Source organism: Falco punctatus, assembly GCF_963210335.1.
Source record: "Falco punctatus genome assembly, chromosome: 17".
In the NCBI taxonomy this organism is placed as follows: Eukaryota; Metazoa; Chordata; class Aves; order Falconiformes; family Falconidae; genus Falco; species Falco punctatus.
In genome coordinates this window covers 6,994,451-7,014,094 of record NC_137597.1, presented here as the reverse complement: position 1 = coordinate 7,014,094, position 19,644 = coordinate 6,994,451, and the positions used below count along the sequence as shown (strand labels likewise).

The window sequence follows — 19,644 nt, the reverse complement described above, 5'->3', positions numbered from 1 at the left end:
TGCACCGCTGCCATCCTAGGTCTGCCCAGGCCAGGGGATGTGGAACCACCCGGCTGCCAAGTCCAACACTTGGAGCCCTAAATTCTTCAAGGTTCCCATTTCAGTCCCAGCAGGGTTAAAACAGGGGCCACGTGACTGCAGCGCTGCCAGCTCACTTCATTGTATGCATCTAGAGAAATTATTTTTAACTATACACTTACCTTTTTTGTTGTCATTACATGTAAGTTAACCAGAAAGACTCCTTTCTGACTCCGCATCCACAATAGCAGCGTCATCTCTGCCTTACACTTGTCTCATCCAGGTTAGCTGTCACACCTCACAACTCCCTTTAATTCATTTACCTAAGTCTTAAAGGCTACAGTTTTGGTCAGACACTCAGGTGCTCACACAGGTCTTCACCTTCAAAGTGAAAAATAAATACTACAAAGCAGAATTGTAATAAATGATTCTTTATTAAATTCATGGTTACAAAATTTCTGCCAACTGCCCAAGTGCTCAGTGTTAGGATGCCCTCTACCACCGCAGCAGAGGACTGCCGGCGTGGGGGGGACAGCCAGCTCCTTCCCCGCCTGATCTGACCAGCTGAACAGAACAAGAGAATTTCAAGCATTGAAGCAAACCTGCAGCATGCAGCTGTAGTAACTAAACATCCACTTAACAACCGTGTGAGAAGCAGAGTGTGTTAATGTTGGTTGAGATGCTGAAATTTAAGGAATTAGATACTTGTATCCTCCCATGAAAACATTTGTCCACAAGTTGGAAAAAAATCAGTAAAGTGAATATTTTCTTCCAGGGCCCCAATTCAGAAGTTAAGATTTTTCTTTCTGATCTCTGGCTGATAAACTATTGAATTAAATGAGCTTTAAACAGCTGCCTTACAGCATGAACTAGGAGTCTAATCAGTTCCTATAAGTAAGCATGTCACAAGCTAGTGTGTATTTACAGGGAACTCTTAGAAAGGTTATTTAGAAGTCGAAATGTATATGCATTTGAACTCTAGCACTGATTGTGCCTTATCCTGAATACTTCCTCTAGTTCCTGAATTTGAACATCGGTCAAATTGATGAGACCACAAACCAGCAAACTAATGAACTAATGAAAGATACTGCAGTCATAATTAAAGGCCACAAAAAAGGGATTGCAAATCTTTTCATGGGCATGACCTGGCCCCCTGGTCCCATGGGAAAATTAAAATAAAACAAACTCATGTTACTTCCCTGGGGAAATTTTTCTTGCAAATAAGCCAATACATTTAATAAAGGTGAGCCAAAATGTTGGTTCAACACAAAATCTCTTTCCAGATACACGTATATATGTAGGAATGTGGATTAGAATAGCAGAGCTCAGCCTAGAACCTGTGCAAATTTTATATCTATAGTTGGTGGCTAAATTAAGTCCAGTGTAAAACCACTGTACTACTGCCGTAACTCCCTCAGATTTTCTGTCACTTGCTCCAGCCTGTGGTCCTGCCGATAAAGCCGTGCTAGTCCTCTTGTTACAGAGGCACCGCCGAGCAAAACCCTGCTCTTCCCTTCTCTCCCCTTCCACACAAAACTCCTCCCAGTGCAGTGACTGTCCTGGAGCTCCTGGAGCTCATTCAGTCTCCACAGGGCAGGAAAAGCTGTTCTAGAGTGATGGTTCAGTAAGAAACAGGGGCTCCAAAAAGGAGCAGAATCACACTTGTGCAAATCTGTCCTCTGAATGCGACTGTCAAGAAGTACAGTTTCCACTGCTGCTCACTGTTTGGAAATTGCATTTTTCCAGCCCCACAGAAACCCAGGTCTCTGAACAGGTACAAGGGGCAAACTCCGGTTCACACAGGGGAGATGCAAGGAGTTCCTGCTCCACCTGTCCAGCCCAAACATTAGGTTTTCCTCAGCTCTGTCTATTGTTTTGGCTATCGCTTATAATCCAATTCTCATTTTTGATAGTGATATGCTAGTGTTCAATAATTTTACATTAGTGTAGTCTACTAAACATGCATAAAGGCTGCCAGAGCACCTCTTCTGGTGTCTCTTTGGGTTTGATGTTGTTTGTATCTCTGCAGGCATGAGTGATGCAACTAGTCCGCACTGGAGACAGTACCACTATGTCAGGATTTCTCACTTCCCCATCCACCCTGTCATCAGAATAAAACCCTGCCCAGGATCCACTGCAGGAAGCCACAATAAGTTTGTTCCTTGGGGTGTAACCAAAAACCAGAGCTGGCAAACATGGTATTGTGTACACAGAAATAGTTATTCATGGGCCAAAAATAGTCTCTGGGTACCAGCAGTATGAAGCACATGGGTTTTAGATTGAGATATGGCTTCTTAAACCACTGAAGTTTTCATCTGGGTGCTGAGATTGTAATAAAAAGGAAAGCCACTACCACCCTAGAGTAAGAGAGCCACAGCTGTAGTCAGCATCGGGTTTTCAGCTGTATCAAACCCCAATTTTCTCAAAACAAAGCACTCTTTCTTCTCTGCTCAGAGATCCATCCCCCAGGGTTTACATCCATTTGCAACATCTTCATCACCCACTTGTCTTTCCTGGCCCCATCAATGAACTCATCAAGAGATAACTGCCCTGTGGGTGAGATGAGGAGGACACAGGATGGGAAGACAAAACATGACAGATAAAAAGGTGGCAGGAAGTAAAAGCCATCTGAGTTTCAGAAAATATGCTAGTAAGACAAAAGTCAGGCTTCATTTCCCCATGCAGGGGAAGGCCAGCTAGCTGTGAGACAAACCACCGCGCTGTAACCCAACGCATTCACACCTGCCCTGTCCCGTGGGCTAACATGGAATGGGGCAGTAGCTTGCACATGCTCCTCCAGGACGATTGCAAGTCTGATCCTGCATGCTCCAGTTCAACTGGAGCCACTGTCTTTGCTCAGGCTAGTTGTGCTGGGCCTGGGACCAGTGCTCTGGCTACCGGGGCTTTCAGAGGATGAGAACGGTGTGGCAAAATCCCGACAGAACAGTGACCCCTCTGCACTTTACATTAAAATAGCAATGAAAACTATTTCGTCCTGCAGCACCAAGTTTCTCTTGATTCTAACAAACAGACCAGAACCAAACCCAACGTGTCTAACATGACTAACAATGCTGAGTGACTTCTCGATAGATAGCCGTGATTAAAGCTAGCCTGCCCAGCACAGATAACTCCTCATTACGCATGAATGCGATCTGAGTCGTCACTTACCATCCCCGTTCTCATCCACTAACTGAAATATCCTGTCCACCACCTCCTCCGGCGTGAGCAACGGGGTCCTCTCCTCCACCTCTGACCGACACACTTTCTTCAGCTTGTAGATAGACTGAAAAGAAGTCCACAGATTAAGAGAAGGGCTGGAAAATGAGAAGCAGTGAACTCCATTATCTTCCCAATAGCGTAAAGGTCTCTCACACTGGCTGCGGTTTTAACCTTTCTAGAAAGGTCTGCCACTCAGCAGCCTCAGACCTGTAATGAAACCTCCAACCTTACGCTCACACACACCGCAGATTATTTCATTTGCTCTTTGAAGCTGCTGTCCTCCTGTTTTCCCTACGCATATTGGTGAGACCTCAGGGTTCCTTTGCAAAGAGAGTTTCAAAAAACGGGAAAATCATCTGACATTTGAGAGTGATTTTTTCCCTGACATCTGAGGCCAGGCACATCTGGACTTACCCAGCCCTCTCTCCCAGGGAACTTGTGGCCCAGCTGCAAGATCAAACCTGTATTAGCACATATTTTGAACCATAGTTTCTGTTCCACTTTGTCACTGGAAAGGGGAAGATTTTATCTGTTCCTCCCATGACAACCACCTGTTCATTATTAACTTTACTCCTTAGGCTGACAGGTTTTGTCTGAAGTCTTCCCAGAAAGGGGATTAGCAAGGGCCTAACACAGCTCCGGCCAATTCCTTGCTGACCTCAAAACTATAATTGAGCTTCCCCAGATGCTCCCACACCGCTGCTGGTGCTGCAGGTAACAGGCTGGTCAGACTTCCCAGTCTGTGAAAAAGGAATCTGTGGAAAGCAGGCCCTTCCTGATGTGTCCTTGACATTGCATTTCACCCAAGATCCTAAAACGTTTGATAAGCATTAAGCCTCACAAGCACTGCTGTGTGAGGGTAACAGCACCTGTGGTGCAGGGGTGATCCAGCACCACCGCCAGGGTATTCACCTACAGTGACACCCGGGTGCCCTGTGTCTGGCTGTCTGCTAAGCCCCATGCCTCCCCCCCACCCCCACACAGTCACTAATCAAAGCTAAGCACAGAACGTGGCAGAAACCCGGAAAGGAACAATTACAGAAGGGGTTTCTGTACTAATTTGTGCCTCTCAGTGCATTCTCAGCAGCTCCTTGGGCAGGAAACTTGGCTCCTGTAAGGGACACGGGGCGAAACCCTCTTCCACTGGCCAGTGCCACGCATCTTGCTGTAAGAAGGTGGAACGGGAAGGCAGTGCAGAGACACAGGAGCTCCACAACAGCACCCAGGTGCTGCACTTCTGGACAGCTTCAGCAGCAGCAGGGGCCAGGCTGGCCACAGGGGGTATAACTGATCCCTCAGCCACACCATCGGGCTCCAAACCACTGAACCCTTTCACCGAGGTCAGGCATTTTCACTTCATCACTCCCCACAGCTGCCTTGAAACCTAATTATCACCAAACCCATATAACATCATTACATTGCCAAAGAACAGTGATTGCTTAAAAAAAAGTGATTAGGCAATGCCTACTTACCTCAACAATTTCCAGCAGCTCAGGTTTATCTATGCAACCGTTCCCATCCTTGTCATATACTTTGAATGTCCACCTCAGCTTGTGTTCCAGTTTTCCTCGTAAAACAAGATTCAAGGCTGCTACATATTCCAGGAAATCGATGGTATTATCCTGTTGAAACAGAAAAGCAGCAGCTGAATGACACTTAACTGGGTATGGCTGATAGAAAACTGCTTACAAAACCTGGAGAAAAACTGCCAAAAAGATAACCTCTGGGACAGCTATTTATTTATATAATCGCTTTGCAGAAGAGTTGTGCCAGCCCAGGCCATCAGCAAGCACAGCCGTACCCCTCCGCACCCAGGATGAGCCATGAGGAGCGTGACAGTGGAGAGCAAAGCAATCCTCCTGCAGTGCAATAAGGGGGGACACCCACCAGGACCCCAGGAGTGAGCAATTTAAACACCCCAAGACAAGACAGATTACATGGAGGATGGGGAGGCGGATGAGGACCAGTGCAGGAGGTGTTGACTTTTTGGGAAGGGATTGCCGTTCTCAATGTTCTCAATGACCACAGCTGCTTCATTGCTGAGACCGACACCCAGCCATTACCCCTTCCTTCCATCCTTCCCTCTCGTTTGATCTTGAGTCACCAGAGCAAGACTATGACAATGAAAGGTCACCGTTCAGGATGGAGCAACAATGATACCCACAATAAAAGCTTCACATCGAGTGCTCATTCTCCTCAAAACCCAGAGGTGGCGGGGAAGCAGGGCTCCTCGGCAGCCTCCAGCAGATGGCCGGCATGCAGATCAGCAGCACCCCAGGGCTCAGCCCCGTCCTCATCCCCGTACCCCCTCTCAGCCTTCCCACCCAGCAGCACCCCAGGGCTCAGCCCCGTCCTCATCCCCGTACCCCCTCTCAGCCTTCCCACCCAGTTAACAGAACCCTCTGGAGGATCTGGACTGTTCATCCCCCCCCGCAGGCTCTGCTGGGGGCACCAAAACCTCCACCAGTTACTGCAAGTGAAAACTGCTCCTCCTGGGCTGTGGAGGCCAGCAAGCATAACAAGGCAAACAGAGAATTGTTTGTGTTTTCTTACCATATTCCTAATGATCCTTTAGATTGTTGAGTCCTGCTCAACTGATTATATACCATGGGCATATTTAAGCAAAAGCATGAACCCAGGACTAATTTAGCGTTCCTAATAAATGCAAGTACCAGCATCCCTTGAAAACAGATTTTCAGCCTTACTAGGCAACCCTATAAACTAGGAACGGGACTTTGCTTTTTATGTGTACTATTTGCTCTGCAACCCTTTCTGAACAGCTTTCAGAACTGAATTTGGACCTGGACTTCGAGGTTTTTGCAGGAATTTGGGTTTTGCCAGCTTCAGATTCTGAGACAAGTCTGACCTGCCCATGCCTTCCATAGCTTCTTTATCCTTTCCCAAAAAATTACTTTTGTTGTTACCTCAGTGTGACTTTGCCTCTTGTTTTAAAGGAAGCTTAAGGGAAATTGGTATATCCGAGATGACAGACTTGTCTCCTCTTTTCCCATCTTGATACACAGCAACAAATAACCCTGTATTTTGAATATGATCAAGACCTTCAGGAAAAAAAAACCAAACAAACCTGAACTGTTCGGCCAGCGTTGCTTAGCCATTTCAAGATGAGAAAGGCAACCGTATCACATTTCTTTTGAGTATCTAAAATATCGCTGGCTAGTATCACGCTGTCTTTTGCAGCAGCACATGGGTATGCATGAACTGCTACTAAACCAGAAAGCCCACTTTTCCCAGGTGTCTAATGACAAATACAGCAAAGGGAATCAAAACCAGAATGTCTGAATTGTTCAGCATTCCTTTGCTTTTGATCAGCTAAAATCAATATTTTGTTACCTGCCACCTATTCATACTGTATATATGCTTCCTTCAATGTATAGCAAGCCTGAATAGGACTTTTCTCCACTATAATTCCCTCTTTATCATAACAGATAAATATTTTTTTCCATGTAGCAACTTTGGCTATTTGAGGACCTTTCAACAATACAGTCTCAAAATGTAACTGCCTAAATGTCAACCTTTTAATCCCTCCTTAGTCCCTTAAGGGTACATTCTGTCTTTAATTTGCGTACAGACCTATGGGAAGGTAAATCCATACCAGCCCACACAGTAGTGCAGCATGTGCTCCTTCTGCCCCAGCAGATCCATCCCCCTTGCCTTAGTCTCATGAAGCATGGCAACAATGGTGAGAACTGCACCAAACCACATCCAAATTACAGAAAATGTGCAAACTATGAGACAAATAATTGTAAAAACCCTTCACCACTTACCCCATTCTTATCAAAAGCTCTGAACATGTTTTCAATATACTCTGCTGCTTCACGGTTATCCTGGACCCCGAAGAACTGCTTGAATTCGTGCATGAAGAGGGTCCCGCTAGGACATTCAACCACAAATTTCTTATACCATTCCTGCAGTTCTGCAACATCAATCTCCGTCTGCTCCCCTTCGGCGTTGGTGAACTGCTGTCCCATTTTGCTCCGTAAAGCAAGATTAAAAAAAGAAGGAGCAAAAGGAAAACGCTGCCAAAGTCCTTTGCTTGTACAGTCCTTTTATCACCTTTAGGTTTTTTTGTTCTTTTTCTTCTCCCTGTCTTGTTCCTTTATTTGATGCCAATATTGTGTCTTGCTATTTCACCTTTTTGTGTGTGTTTTACTTTCTTCTTCCTCTTTCTTCCTGCAGTTTTCACCACCACGGTCTTGTGTGCTCGCTTGGTGATTGTAGAATTGCTTCTCTGCGTTAGGGCAGTATAACATGTGGCATCAGGCATGTATAAAAATAGCTAAGATCATTAGGAGATTCTCACCAACGAGTCAGAGACCTTCAGGTGTTCTGAGCTGTGCCCTATTTAGGAGCAGATCCCAGAGGCTCAGGGTCCTCCAGCACTTTAATGCCTTCATAACAAAGAAAATGGGAGCCAGTCTTCCCTTTACACATGACTTATAACCCCATTCACTTTACTGTAGTATTTCTAGAAAACAAAAAGGGATTGTAAGCAAACTTCCCTAACATTAGTTTTTTTGATACCAGCATGTATCACCTGCTTGTGGGGGATACCCAATGTTTCAGTGAAATAGGACGGAGTAACAACAACAATTGCAGAGAGCAAACCCTAAAAAAAATAAGACAAATCAAGTAACACTGCTCACATGAAAAAAAGCTGCTAATGCATAAAGTTAATTGAACACCTACTATAGGCTTCACTCTGTACAGATCAGGAGAACCAGTAAATACACAGAGACAAATATGCACATTTCTCTCATTTCACAATTCATTCTTAAAACTCCCAGGAGCAACAGGAACATTTTATTGCCTGATATTTTATTTAAGTGTGGACTTTTCCTTTTCCCCTTCCCTCTCTTGTGCTTTTATCTGCTGAAATACACTTCCTGCTTACTCTTACCACGTCTATTGCAGGTACAACATACAACTACCCCAGCCTCTTTCTGTCCTGCAGCCGCTCCCCCCAGCCTGGCAGCACAGCTCACAGCCACCCGCAGCCAGAGATCAAGCCCCCCCTCGCTCCGTGCAGCCTCCTGCTCTTCTTTCCTTTCCTCACTGGAGCCACCAGCTTTTATCCGTATCACACGCTGTGTTCTGCATCCAGCCATTATTTGTGTCAGCCAGAAAGCGATGACCTGTAGGTATAAACGTGTTTGAGCCAGCCCGGCATCCAGGTGGGATTCCTCTTTTAAGAGGATTGGGGTAGTATTGATAGGAAACAATAGATTCCCTATTATAGCAGTGCTAAGGCCCAGAAGGATTTAAACTGTTCACTTTTTTTGGATTTCTTTTTTTCCTCCTGCTACTTTAGAATAGAAGAGTTTCTCAGGTGGAAAAACACTGGCTAGGAATCAGTCTAAAATTTGATACTACAGAACAGTGCGGCAATTCATATCCTCCTGTAAGAATAGGGTTTGCTCTGAATCTACTCATACCTGTAAGTAACCCATCAGAGGTACTACATGTACATACAGATTTGCGGCAGTATGGTATAACTTTGTACTTCTGTGCATAAGGGTACCCAGGCAATGCATGGCTTCGCTCTTAAGAGTCTTAAGCAAGAAGAGGCTATAAGCAGTACAGCAGCAAGATGAAGATGGGTGGCAAGGACCAGAGGGGTTGCTAAAAAGGTTAAAACTGCTCTCTTTCAACAAAATGGTGTATTTTAACCTAATAATGTAGAGGAATCCCGTTTGCATATCTTTGTGCCTAGAAGAATGCAACACAATTAGTAAACTCAGCCCATCCTTTTGTAGATGCTTTAGCCCCTGGCTCCAGGATCACTTGTCTGCAGCAGAGCAGCTTGAGGTCTGGCTCGTCAAAAAAAGTTATATGGGATCTGTCCCCCAGCATTTGTCTCTTCGCTAGACCTACGCGAAAGAAGTCTTTAGCAGCCACAGTCAGTGGTACTTATGTGATACTTCTGTTGCATTCTCCGTTTCCCCATGCTCAGTCACCATATACCAGGTAAAGAAACAGCTTTTTCCTTCAACCCTATTTCTTGAATCATCTCTGCTAGCATCAGGTGAGGGCATGGGTTTTCTTTAAAGCAGCAGAGGTGCTGCTGCCGGGACAGGGGTGCAGGGGGCTCATCGTGCTTTTGCCTGGGGCACAGTGGGGAGCTTTGCACGCGCTGGTGTGAAGCCTTCCACCATTTTGTGCTGCCCTCCTGCACCGAGGCTGCACGCTGGAATGCGAGTGCCGAGAGCAGCAAGACTCCACATGCCCAGGACATTGTCTTGCCTCGTTGCATAATTTTGTTTTGCCTTATGGGAACTTAGTGATCTGTTCCCAGGAGAGAAAATGGTTCCCCTTTGTTTTGATGACTACTGCCTTTTCCAGGAGGAACAAAGGGCTGTGAGAGACCTGGGTTACAAAGCCTAGCCCCTGCTATTGCAGGTATCATGACATACAATCATGTTGATAAAAGTACTGATGTTAATTTGGCACTGAAATAGAGTAAATCCTATAGCTCCTGGTATGAAAATTCCTCTGCCTATACTCTCATTGTCCCAAGTGTGTTCTCTGCAGACTGTACTGAAAGAGCTGCTGTCTCTCAGCCAGCATGATGTCACTTTATGAAGTATTGTTTATCAGCCAAAGGATTTCTTCATTTGATTTGGAAACAAGATGCAGATACAGGTAAACATAAGCAGACAGAACTAAAAAGAAATAGAATGCTTCCTAGAAAACGCTGCAATAAAGAGGTTGGTGCTATTTGGCTGCCTGAAGGGTTAGGATCAATCCTTTATACTTCAGAGTGAACACTTTGGATGATCAGCTGCAAAAGGTAACATCTGATTACATGTCCTGCCCAGCGAGCCATCCCTAGATTATCACCTATACAGCTCAAAAGCTGCAGAGTTTCACAGCCAAGAGCATGGAAAAAGACAACTTACTTCCCGTCAGTTCACTAACCCAACACGCTGCCACATGCTTCGGCAGAGGCTGGTAGAAACTCAAGAAAAAAAAAAACCACCAAACCCTGCAGAGAGCTGGGAAGACTCATTTGTTTGGCATCTGCGTTACCACTCGGTGGAGGCAGCGGAGGCTGTAACAAAGGCTGCAGGGTGCAGGTGGACGCAGCTGCCCGGCCTGAAAGGACCAACTTAGTGAAACTGGAGGCAAGGCGAGCTCATTCGCCCACGCCAGAGCAGCTCTCGCCTCGTTTTGCCACATTGCTCCATTATTTTAAATACTCCAGCCCTGACCTGCCCTAAGACCCCTCTCGGCGGCTTGGGCAATCTCAAGTGACCTTACAGCAGGCCAAGAAAGAGCAAAGCTGTGCCCAGGGCTGGTCCCAGCCCTCTGACAGTCCAAGGCATGTGGGTGAGTGTGCAGCATCACTGCTGGTGTCTGCTTCCAGCGCCCCCCGAGCACCAGACCACAAAGAAAGCAAACCTGAAGCATCCTTAAATTTACCCACAGACAGCAGGAATGCAGGGAGGATGAGCGGCAACTTTTGTGCTGACCCATCTGAGAGATCAAAGATCCCTCATACTTTGGCCAGAAGCTCAGCCCAACAGCTCTGTGTCTCTTCCCAGTCGCTCACCGAATTGGCTGGACCGTTGCATGTTTTTATACAGCAGGAACAATGATGTGGTAGAAGCTATTAGAGGAGCTCCTGCTCCTTGTTTTGCATGTAAAAATGGTCTGGTATAACTGAGCAAATGCAGCTAAAGCCCACCACGGCCATGCTACCCCAAAAAGGGTAACCTTAGAGTGTCACCTACTGCCTTTTGCTTATTGCCAGAAAGATTTTACTACATGCAAACTCCTGGTAAAGTGTTACCGCGGGGCAGCTGTATTTCAGTGATGAATGAAGCTTGAAGTATCTGCCTTGCGCCTGGCACCTTGCAAGGCAAACTCTCCAAGAAAAATGCCGAATTAACGTTGTCTTTGTGGGTGAAGATTTTCAAAATGTTGTATAGTTCCGAAGCCTTGGCACAGGATTGAGCTTCGGATGCGAGTCAGCTTTTCCCAAACGGGGACGCAGCACCATCCCTAGTGTTCATGATGGGAAGAAGGGAAATTCCCACTGGCTTTTTCCGGTTCATTGAAACCGAACAGTAAAGTATCGTATGATCTCTTGAAACCAAGATTCACCGCTGAGTCACGGCTCTCCACCTACGAGAAAAAGCAATGAGACCTGCGGACGGCGGTAGGGGGCTGCAGCCCGGCCGAGGGGCCACGCCGCGGAGCCCCCCCGCAGCCGCAGGTGGGGCTGGCGGCACGGAGGGAGCTTTAACACTTTCCTGAGGCAACCCCGCCGGTCCCAGCCGACTTGAGCGTTTGCTCTTCGCTCCGCGCTGGGCCAAGCACCCTTCGAGCCGCGACCCCCGGCCCCAGCGCTGCGCAGGGGGCGGGCGGGGCGGGGCGGGGCGGGGCGGGGCGAGCGGCGGGGCGGGGCGGGCGGCGCGGCTGCGCCCGGCGCACCTGGGCAGGTGAGGGCGGGCGGTGAGAGTCGCGGCCCCGCTCCCCGCCGCTGCGCCCACGCGTGGGCCCCGCTGGGCGGCACGGACCCCCCCCCCACCCGCGGAGCCGGCCCCCTGCTCGCCGGAGCGGTGAGTTGCTGTGGGGTCGCGGTGCTCGGTGGGGACCGGCCCCGCCCGGCGGTGGTGCGTCCTCCGTGGGGCTGGGGGGGGCGCTGGGAGACGCGTGGGGCGGCGGGGCCCCGGCGTGCGGGACGGGCGGGTGTCCGTGGGAGGGGGCGCGGCTCGGGGCCGCAGCGCGGGGCGGGGGGTCCGCAGGCAGCCGGGGGGAGCGAAACCCGCTGAAAATGCTGATTTATTGCTCCATTCCCGCTCCGCGCCCGCGGCTTGGGCCGGGTTAGCCCAAGGCTACGTCTTTCAAGTTGGCGTAAACCCAGGCCTAAAGTTACGGGAGGGTGAGATTTGCGCCCCCCCCCCCGCCCCGGTCACCCACGGGTGCTTTCGGACCCCACCCCAGGACCCCCGTTACCGCTCACGGCTCCGGCCCCTTCCAGCCTGCAGCGCCGGGCTGGGGTTGGGGGCGCTGGGCAGGGAGCACGGCGGGCCGCGGGAGAGGTGATGTGCGGAACCCCAAAGCGTGGGAGCTGTAGGTTCCGCTGTGGGGAGGTAAGTGTCAGACACTGGGATGAAAACCCAGCCTGTTTCTCTGTAGGAAGGCTAATAAGGGTTGAGCTTCTTGTCTTTGAAAATAACGCATACATATCCATGAAAGGTGGGATAATGTAATCAAAGATAACAAGCACAGAATGAGGTCTGTGGCATCGCAGCAATGGACCTGGAGAAGACCCCATCCTCCTTTAGGGGCTTGAGCAGCGTGGAGCAGGAGCACTGCATGCACCCAGGCGGAGGGTGAAAAATATCTGTGGAGGAAGCCTGATACAGGCTGCCGGTCACGTTTTCCTGCTGTGCTGCGTCTTGTTAACCTGGCTGGCACCGTGCTGGAGCCCCGAGAGTCACCACCGGTCACCGGGGATGCCCCTGACCTTGGCCACTCGGTGAGGTGGCTGCAGCGTGCCTGCTCGGTCCTGAGTTCGCTTGAGTTGTTCTTGGGGTCATCATCTTGCCTCCAAGGAAAAACGTCTCAGTTATAATAACTGGGGTGCAGGGAATAATTACGTTACTGACTAGAGATGCATTAGCAGCAGAGGGGGTGCTAATTACACCGCCACCCCCCAGCCAATTTGAGTGGGAATGAAGCAAACTGGGTATGTGCACTGATGGGTGTTGAGTGAGGGCCAAGGCTCCCTTGGTGAATCCAACTCGTGGTGTGATGACGTTCCCCGAGCTCACCCTTGCAGCTCTCTGAGTGGGACGAGCCTCTGGCATTCATGGATCCCACCGGATCGAAGTTGAAGGTTGTAGGAGGCTGACTCACCGTCTGAGCTGAGCAATGGGATTCAAGTTGATTTGCTCTTGGTTATTGTGTCAACAAGTCTGTGGTGATAAAAGGCCATAAAGCATTGTAATGTCACGTATTGACAGATGCTGTCTGTGATCTTGTCTGTGATCCAAGGGACAATTCAAACCTCGTATGGCCCCACCAGCACACCTTCCATGTGACCGAATTTGTTTTGGTTGATGAGAGGCATGAATTTTCCTCCTTGGTGTGTGGGTTTGAATTTATTCCTGGTCTGGCAAATGTGTTGTACACAGAGTACGTTAGTAGAAGAAGAGGGGACTGCTTGGAAAGTTAAGTGTAAAAGAGATTGTGGAAAGAAGCTTTAGTTAGGATTTCTTCATTATGATGAGAAGTCACTTTTTTTTTTTTTTTTTTTTTTTTTCTTTTCTTCCTTTACAAGGAAAATCGATACCTGGTTTTGGTCTCAATTATAAGTCTGGGATTAACCTGGACTTCGTGTCTTTGCAAAAACACTACTGAAAGTTTGATTCTGGTAGCATTTTCAACATGGATAACTAATACAGCAGAGCTTCAGAAACACAAAAATAATTTTGACAGTTGCTTTCTGATCCTTTGCAGTTCCTGGGAAGCAGTCTGCTAATGTGCGCAGGTCCTTGCTGAAGCACGTTTTCCAACTATTATTAAAAGATGATTTGCAATTGAATCTAAACTTTTTCTTTGCTTAACAGATAAAGTAAGTTTTGTTAGATTAATTTTGTATGAACACTTGCAACTGAATGGGATCTGCAGGTATTTGAACAAATAAAATCTGTTCCTAGACTAGTTCTTGGATAGGGTTTTTTAATCCTCTCTATCTCTGCTACTAGACACATTTTGCAACTCCTACAGCAGTATTCAGGGCTTATGGCAAAGGTTTTACTTATCCTGTCACTGCTTTATTAATGGGAATATTTCTAATTTCTCACATCTGTTTCAAGATTTGCAAATGAATATGGGAGATACACCTTCTAAGCACACATGTAGCATAAAAGTTCCCTCCCAACATCTAAAGATACCAAATGCTCCCTCTTCTTGCAGAGGGACAGTCGTTAATTTTGTTTGTTGGCTTTGTATCTGTTCTGCACAAGAAAAATATTGTTGGTTGGCTGCAAATGTAGTAGCAACAAAGGGCTACTTAAGAACAGATTTGATCAGTTAACTACTACAGCACTTCTTAAAAAAAAAACAGAAACCTAAACCTTAAGTCATCATCACTTGATTTTTAGCACAAGTGCTGGCAGACTTGCAGTTACTGTCCTTCTGGATAAACATCCTGGTTATTATGGGTCAGCAATGTTTGTGAATTATGATACTGCATTCAGAGCATTCATGAAAAAGTCACAAAATGACTCTGAGGCACACTTGTCTGATAAAACAGGCCCCTCCGCTTCAGCCTGATGCTTCCACCTTTACCTCCGCTGGGGCACATTAGTTTTTCCCTCCTCGATGCAGGTGTGACACACTGGAGAAGAGCAGGATCAGATAGGCCCTTCGCTAAGGTGTACATGGAGGCTTTTGAAATTCTGCTGCCTGTTCTTGCTGTGGCTTGTTTGTGGCTTTATCTCCTGTGCAGCCTTCACAGCTCAGGTTTGATCGGGGCTCACCCTCCGCGCACCCAGTTAACACAAATAATGCGCCGTCTCTGCTTACCTGGAATATTTAATAATGAGTTGTTGTTCTTGTAACAGTTATGTTCCCCGTTTAGTGATGCGTTTGTAATGCCTCCTGTCAGAAGAGTCATCTAGCTGGATCTGAATGAGCCGTTTCAGTGTGCAGTAACATAACAAACAATAGCAGTAACACAGCATAGGGTCCTTTTTCATTAAATTACTTTTTTTTTTTAAAGCATATGAGTCTCAACTAACTTTTAGCAGTTGGTCTAGTATTATCCCTGTCTTTTGCAGACGATGGCGTTACATCCGCGAAGAGTTCGCTTGAAGCCGTGGCTGGTAGCCCAGGTGGATAGCGGTATGTATCCTGGCCTCATCTGGCTAAACCGAGAAGCGAAGCGGTTTCAGATCCCCTGGAAGCATGCGACTCGGCACAGCCCGCAGCACGAGGAGGAGAACACCATCTTCAAGGTGAGGGAGGGGAAGGCTTGGATATATCATGGTTCTTAAACAGAGACAATGGGCTGAATTGTTGGCCCAGGAGCTGGACAGGCATCTCAGTAGCTCTTTCCAGGCACATTTTGTCCTATTTCTTTGACCTCAGAAAAGCCACTTTGTGCACCTGGATCCAGACTTGGCACAGCCTGAGACGGTGTTGAGTTCTTTAACTCTTTCCAACCACCAAAGGCCAGACCATGTCTGATTGCCTAGGCTCTGGAAGATTACTGCTGTTTACTTCATCTGCTTGGTTTAGGATGTGGTAGCTGGCTTGTTCTTACCAGCAAACCATTAAGTACTGTTAGATAAATCTTGAGATGCCCACCACAAACTGTTAGTACTCATCACTGCAGTCCCTAATAGTCTCATCCCAAGGGATTCATTATAACTCCTGCACTCCTTGGAGGAATTTCTGACCTCTGCCTTGGAGGGATCTTGGACCAATAGTCCGATTGTGGGGTGAGAGAGGGAGAGGGCCAGCTGGGTGTCTGTGGCTGCTCTTCCACTCCATTTTAACCAAGCCCATTCCTCCTGCGCAGAGTGTAGCTCACTGTCGAAAATGACTTTTGGTTTTGGACCTGAGACACCTAGAAAAACTCAGTGCACAATCCAGTACAATTTATACTTTCTTAACTTGTATGAAGATGCCCATTCAGAATGGCTAATGGTTTTGAAAATTTGGATTTACATCTTCTTTCTCCCCTTTCTTTTAATGGGAAAAATTATTAAAGTGGGAATTGTTATCAGAAGAGCTATAGTTAAGACTTCTGCAAGAGAAGAATTTTACATTGAATTTGTCTGAAAATTTGATTTCTGATAAAAGCTGCTCTGTTGAGAGGGCTGGACTGAGCACAGTGTACTTTGTCCCCAGGCATGGGCTGTGGAAACAGGAAAGTACCAGGAAGGAGTCGATGAGCCAGACCCTGCAAAGTGGAAAGCCCAGCTTCGATGTGCTCTTAACAAAAGCCGGGAATTTAATTTGATGTATGATGGCACCAAGGAGGTGCCCATGAATCCTATTAAAATTTATGAAGTGTGCGATATCCCGCAGTCCCAGGGATCAATCATTAATCCAGGTGAGGGCCTTGCTGACACAGGGCTGGTTACTGAGCAGGCATCTGTCCAATGCAAGTTCCTTTCCCTCTGTGGCATTAACTCTCAAGCTGCCTGTGCATGCAGCAGAAAGCAGCTGCCATGCGTAAGCCCGGTTGTACTTAAACTAAGAGGACTTTGAACCACATCGTACCTGTACTAAAATTATTAAAGCTGTACATGGTTGCATGTTTTCTGCTGAACGGTCCAATATTGGCAACAGTTTGCCTGTATCCTTAGCTTTCCACAATTATGTATTAAACTGAAAATAGTATGTTGTACAGATCAGATTTTCCCTTTTTTTACTTATTTGGAAAATACACAAATAAATTCCCAGTATTGTGCAGAGCCAATGTGAGGATTACATTACTTGTTCAAGAAATGCATCGCAGTGTTACACACTGACTACCCACAAGAACGTGCTTGTTTGCAGGTTCCACTGGCTCAGCTCCATGGGATGAAAAGGATAATGATCTTGATGATGAAGAGGAGGAAGAACTGAATCAATCTCAGCATGTCCCTATTCAAGAGACGTTTCCATTTCTTAATATCAATGGTTGGTGGTGTAGACTAATGTGTTAGTGAAGGTATTTGCTTGTAAATTGGTGCGTGCTTGAAATAAAATCTCGGTTTATTGGAGAACTGTTTCCTTTTTGTAGATTCTCCAATGGCTCCAGCCAGTGCAGAAAACTGCAGCCCTGAAGCTGTGTGGCCGAAGAATGAACCTCTAGATATGGAAATGCCCCCAACTGCACTGCAGCATGACTTCTTCAGCAGCCCTGAGCTCTGGATCAGCTCTCTGCCAAGTATGTATATGGATTTATAGTGCTTCCATCATCACACTTTAAAAAAAGACTTCTTTTTTTTTTTTTTTTTTTTTTTTCCTTTTTACCTGTGGGTCTTTGCTTGTTAGCATGGAGAATTGTGTATAGTTTAAACATCCCCTGGTGTAACATAAATTCTGTGGTGTGTCTCTGCTGCTGATGCAGCACATGCAAAGGTCCAGGAAAGCCAGCCTGACAATTTCTCTCTCAGTGACAGACCTAGAAATCAAGTTTGAATATCGAGGAAAGGAGACCGGAGCGACGACGACTGTAAGCAACCCGCAGGGATGCAGACTTTTCTATGGAGAGCTGGGTCCTATGCCAGACCAGGAAGAGCTCTTTGGGCCTATTAGTTTGGAGCAAGTAAAGTTTCCAGGAACAGAGCAAATCACCAATGAAAGGCAGAAGATCTTCACAAGTCGGCTGCTGGATGTTATGGACAGGGGACTGATCCTGGAGGTCAGTGGCCATGCCATCTATGCAGTCCGCCTCTGCCAGTGCAAGGTGTACTGGTCTGGTCCCTGTGCGCCTTCCTCCACCACACCAAATTTGATCGAGCGGCAAAAGAAAGTCAAACTCTTCTGTCTGGAAACTTTTCTAAGCGGTAGGTAACTTCTGCTTTTGGAAGATAGCTTTGGATACTGGCCTGGGCACTTGGCACTGTTGTTAAGGGTGGTTTGCACTGGGGCTCAGCCTGGATGCACGAATCTGTTTGCTCGTGTGTGTGTGACAGCACTTCCCTGACTCCAGCGGACCATGGAGCAGGTGCACATCAGAAGAAAATGAACTTACACTCATTTAATGCTCTGCAAAACATTGGAGGATCTTGATTTTAAAGAAAGCTCCTCTGGGTGCAAGAAGTAAACTGTAATTGCATATGTACAGCGTAATGTTGTGCATACAATTGTGTGTAAGAGGTGGCTCTGACAAGGAACGGTGTGTAGGTAAGACCTGGGATGATACAAGGGGGTGGGAGATGATACAACGTGTTTCTAGTGGAAAGAGGACAACTCTGCAGCATTCTGCTTTTCTTCCTAGAGCTGATTGCCCATCAGAAAGGACAAATTGAGAAACAGCCACCATATGAGATATACTTCTGTTTTGGAGAAGAATGGCCTGATGGAAAGCCCAGGGAGAGGAAGCTGATTGTGGTTCAGGTAGGAACTGAGGCTGGGAAGTGACACTGTGAAGCAAGGCTGGTGCTGGTGCGTTGGCCCTGGGTTGGTGCCCACGGATACCTGAGACCTGTTCTTTTCTGTTGTGGTTACTGACACCAGGAAATCCCAGTAAGGCTGGTGGGTTTTGTCACAGCAAATACAAATGCTACGTGCGCCGAATAGCATCAGTCTGTGATGTGCTCTAGGTTCTTGTGGGAGCCGTCCCCTGCATCCAGGGGATTCCTGGAAAATAACAGGAATATACTGTGTGACCGTTAGGCTAAAACAACTGGCTTCTTCCTGAACAGGTCATTCCAGTTGTGGCCCGGATGATCTACGAAATGTTTTCTGGTGACTTCACACGCTCCTTTGACAGTGGCAGTGTGCGACTCCAGATCTCTACTCCTGACATCAAGGACAACATCGTGGCTCACCTGAAGCAGCTGTACCGGCTCCTGCAGAACCATCAGGAGGGGTGGCCCATGCAGGCCCCCGCCATGCACATGGCGCAGCCGCTCCCAGCACAGTGACAGGCGCTTGGCTTTGCCTTGTGGTTTCTTAGGTTGTACATACAGAAAAGTATTTCCTAATGAGTGCCTTGCCTAAATCTGAATAAAAAGCTGTAGATCTGGTCATCTAATTAAATTTCAGCAGTCTTATGGTGCTTTTGTTTTGGAAGTGTTCAAAACAGAGGGGATTACAGAAGTCCTCTGGCTCCGCCACTGCTTTCAGCTGTTTGCTTAAGCAATTGATATGTATAAATTAGATTTTCAATTCTGTAATATTTTTTTAATCCACTATCGATACATTGTATATAAGTACTGGATCATTAGAGGGAAAAAAATAATGATCTGTGCTCTATTAAAACCGCCTGGAGAAGAACACCTGTGTCTAGCTTTATTCTCTCTTTAACTGGTCTGTAGCTGCCGGCTGGGAGGCTGACACTTCTTCCAGCGTGCTTATTTTATAGAAATGTCTGTGTACACACATATATACTTAAAAAAGCCCAGCTCTGCACGGTCTGAGAAGCCACCTGATGCTGGAAGCTCGCTAATAGTGCAGCTCTGAAAGCTGGGAGATGGCTCTGGGCTGTGCCCCGCCGTGCCTCGTCGCTTCTCCAAGCTCTGGCTTAAGTGGTGGCAGCGGCCTGGTCCCACACCGCGCTGGCCTTGTCACAGAGGCCGCAGGGGCCCGGGGCTGCCCAGGGCGGGCGGCTCGGCCAGGGCCCAGGCCCGTCCGAGGAGACCTAGGCCCGGGCGGAGCGGAGCGGCCCTGCCTGGCGGGCCCGGCACCGGGGCCCGGGCGGAGGGCAGCGGC

General features: G+C 47.4%; 2 protein-coding genes across 3 annotated transcripts; one reads left to right on the top strand and one right to left on the bottom strand.

Annotated features, from left to right (window-relative positions):
• Positions 1-433: 433 nt before the first annotated feature.
• Positions 434-7,471, bottom strand: GUCA1B (guanylate cyclase activator 1B). The gene is made up of 4 exons (XM_080367708.1): positions 7,023-7,471; positions 4,710-4,859; positions 3,187-3,301; positions 434-2,568 (listed from the first exon to the last, which is right to left on the bottom strand). Exons 1-4 carry the CDS (start codon positions 7,224-7,226, stop codon positions 2,441-2,443), a joined length of 597 nt encoding a protein of 198 aa, XP_080223834.1. The 5' UTR covers positions 7,227-7,471; the 3' UTR covers positions 434-2,440.
• Positions 7,472-7,940: 469 nt separating this feature from the next.
• On the top strand, positions 7,941-19,622 carry IRF6 (interferon regulatory factor 6). 2 transcript variants are annotated; one of them, XM_080367702.1, is made up of 8 exons: positions 7,941-11,819; positions 15,051-15,227; positions 16,126-16,330; positions 16,780-16,902; positions 17,006-17,152; positions 17,382-17,774; positions 18,209-18,327; positions 18,636-19,622. In XM_080367702.1, exons 2-8 carry the CDS (start codon positions 15,054-15,056, stop codon positions 18,855-18,857), a joined length of 1,383 nt encoding a protein of 460 aa, XP_080223828.1. In that variant the 5' UTR covers positions 7,941-11,819; positions 15,051-15,053; the 3' UTR covers positions 18,858-19,622. The 2 variants fall into 2 exon arrangements, with proteins under 2 accessions (XP_080223828.1, XP_080223827.1); XM_080367701.1 differs by lacking the exon at positions 7,941-11,819 and adding an exon at positions 11,832-12,353.
• The last annotated feature ends 22 nt before the right edge of the window (positions 19,623-19,644 follow it).

Bases quoted from the DNA above. Each gene is read 5' to 3' on its own strand.
- GUCA1B (XM_080367708.1), bottom strand. From the start codon at position 7,226: ATGGGACAGCAGTTCACCAACGCCGAAGGGGAGCAGACGGAGATTGAT. The intron at 4,860-7,022 runs GTAAGTGGTGAA...CTGTTTCAACAG, and splicing joins GAGCTTTTGATAAGAATGGG to GATAATACCATCGATTTCCT. The intron at 2,569-3,186 runs GTAAGTGACGAC...TCTCACCCACAG, and splicing joins AGTGGATGAGAACGGGGATG to GGCAGTTATCTCTTGATGAG.
- IRF6 (XM_080367701.1), top strand. From the start codon at position 12,306: ATGTGCGGAACCCCAAAGCGTGGGAGCTGTAGGTTCCGCTGTGGGGAG. The intron at 16,903-17,005 runs GTTGGTGGTGTA...TCCTTTTTGTAG, and splicing joins TCCATTTCTTAATATCAATG to ATTCTCCAATGGCTCCAGCC. The intron at 17,153-17,381 runs GTATGTATATGG...TTTCTCTCTCAG, and splicing joins CTGGATCAGCTCTCTGCCAA to TGACAGACCTAGAAATCAAG.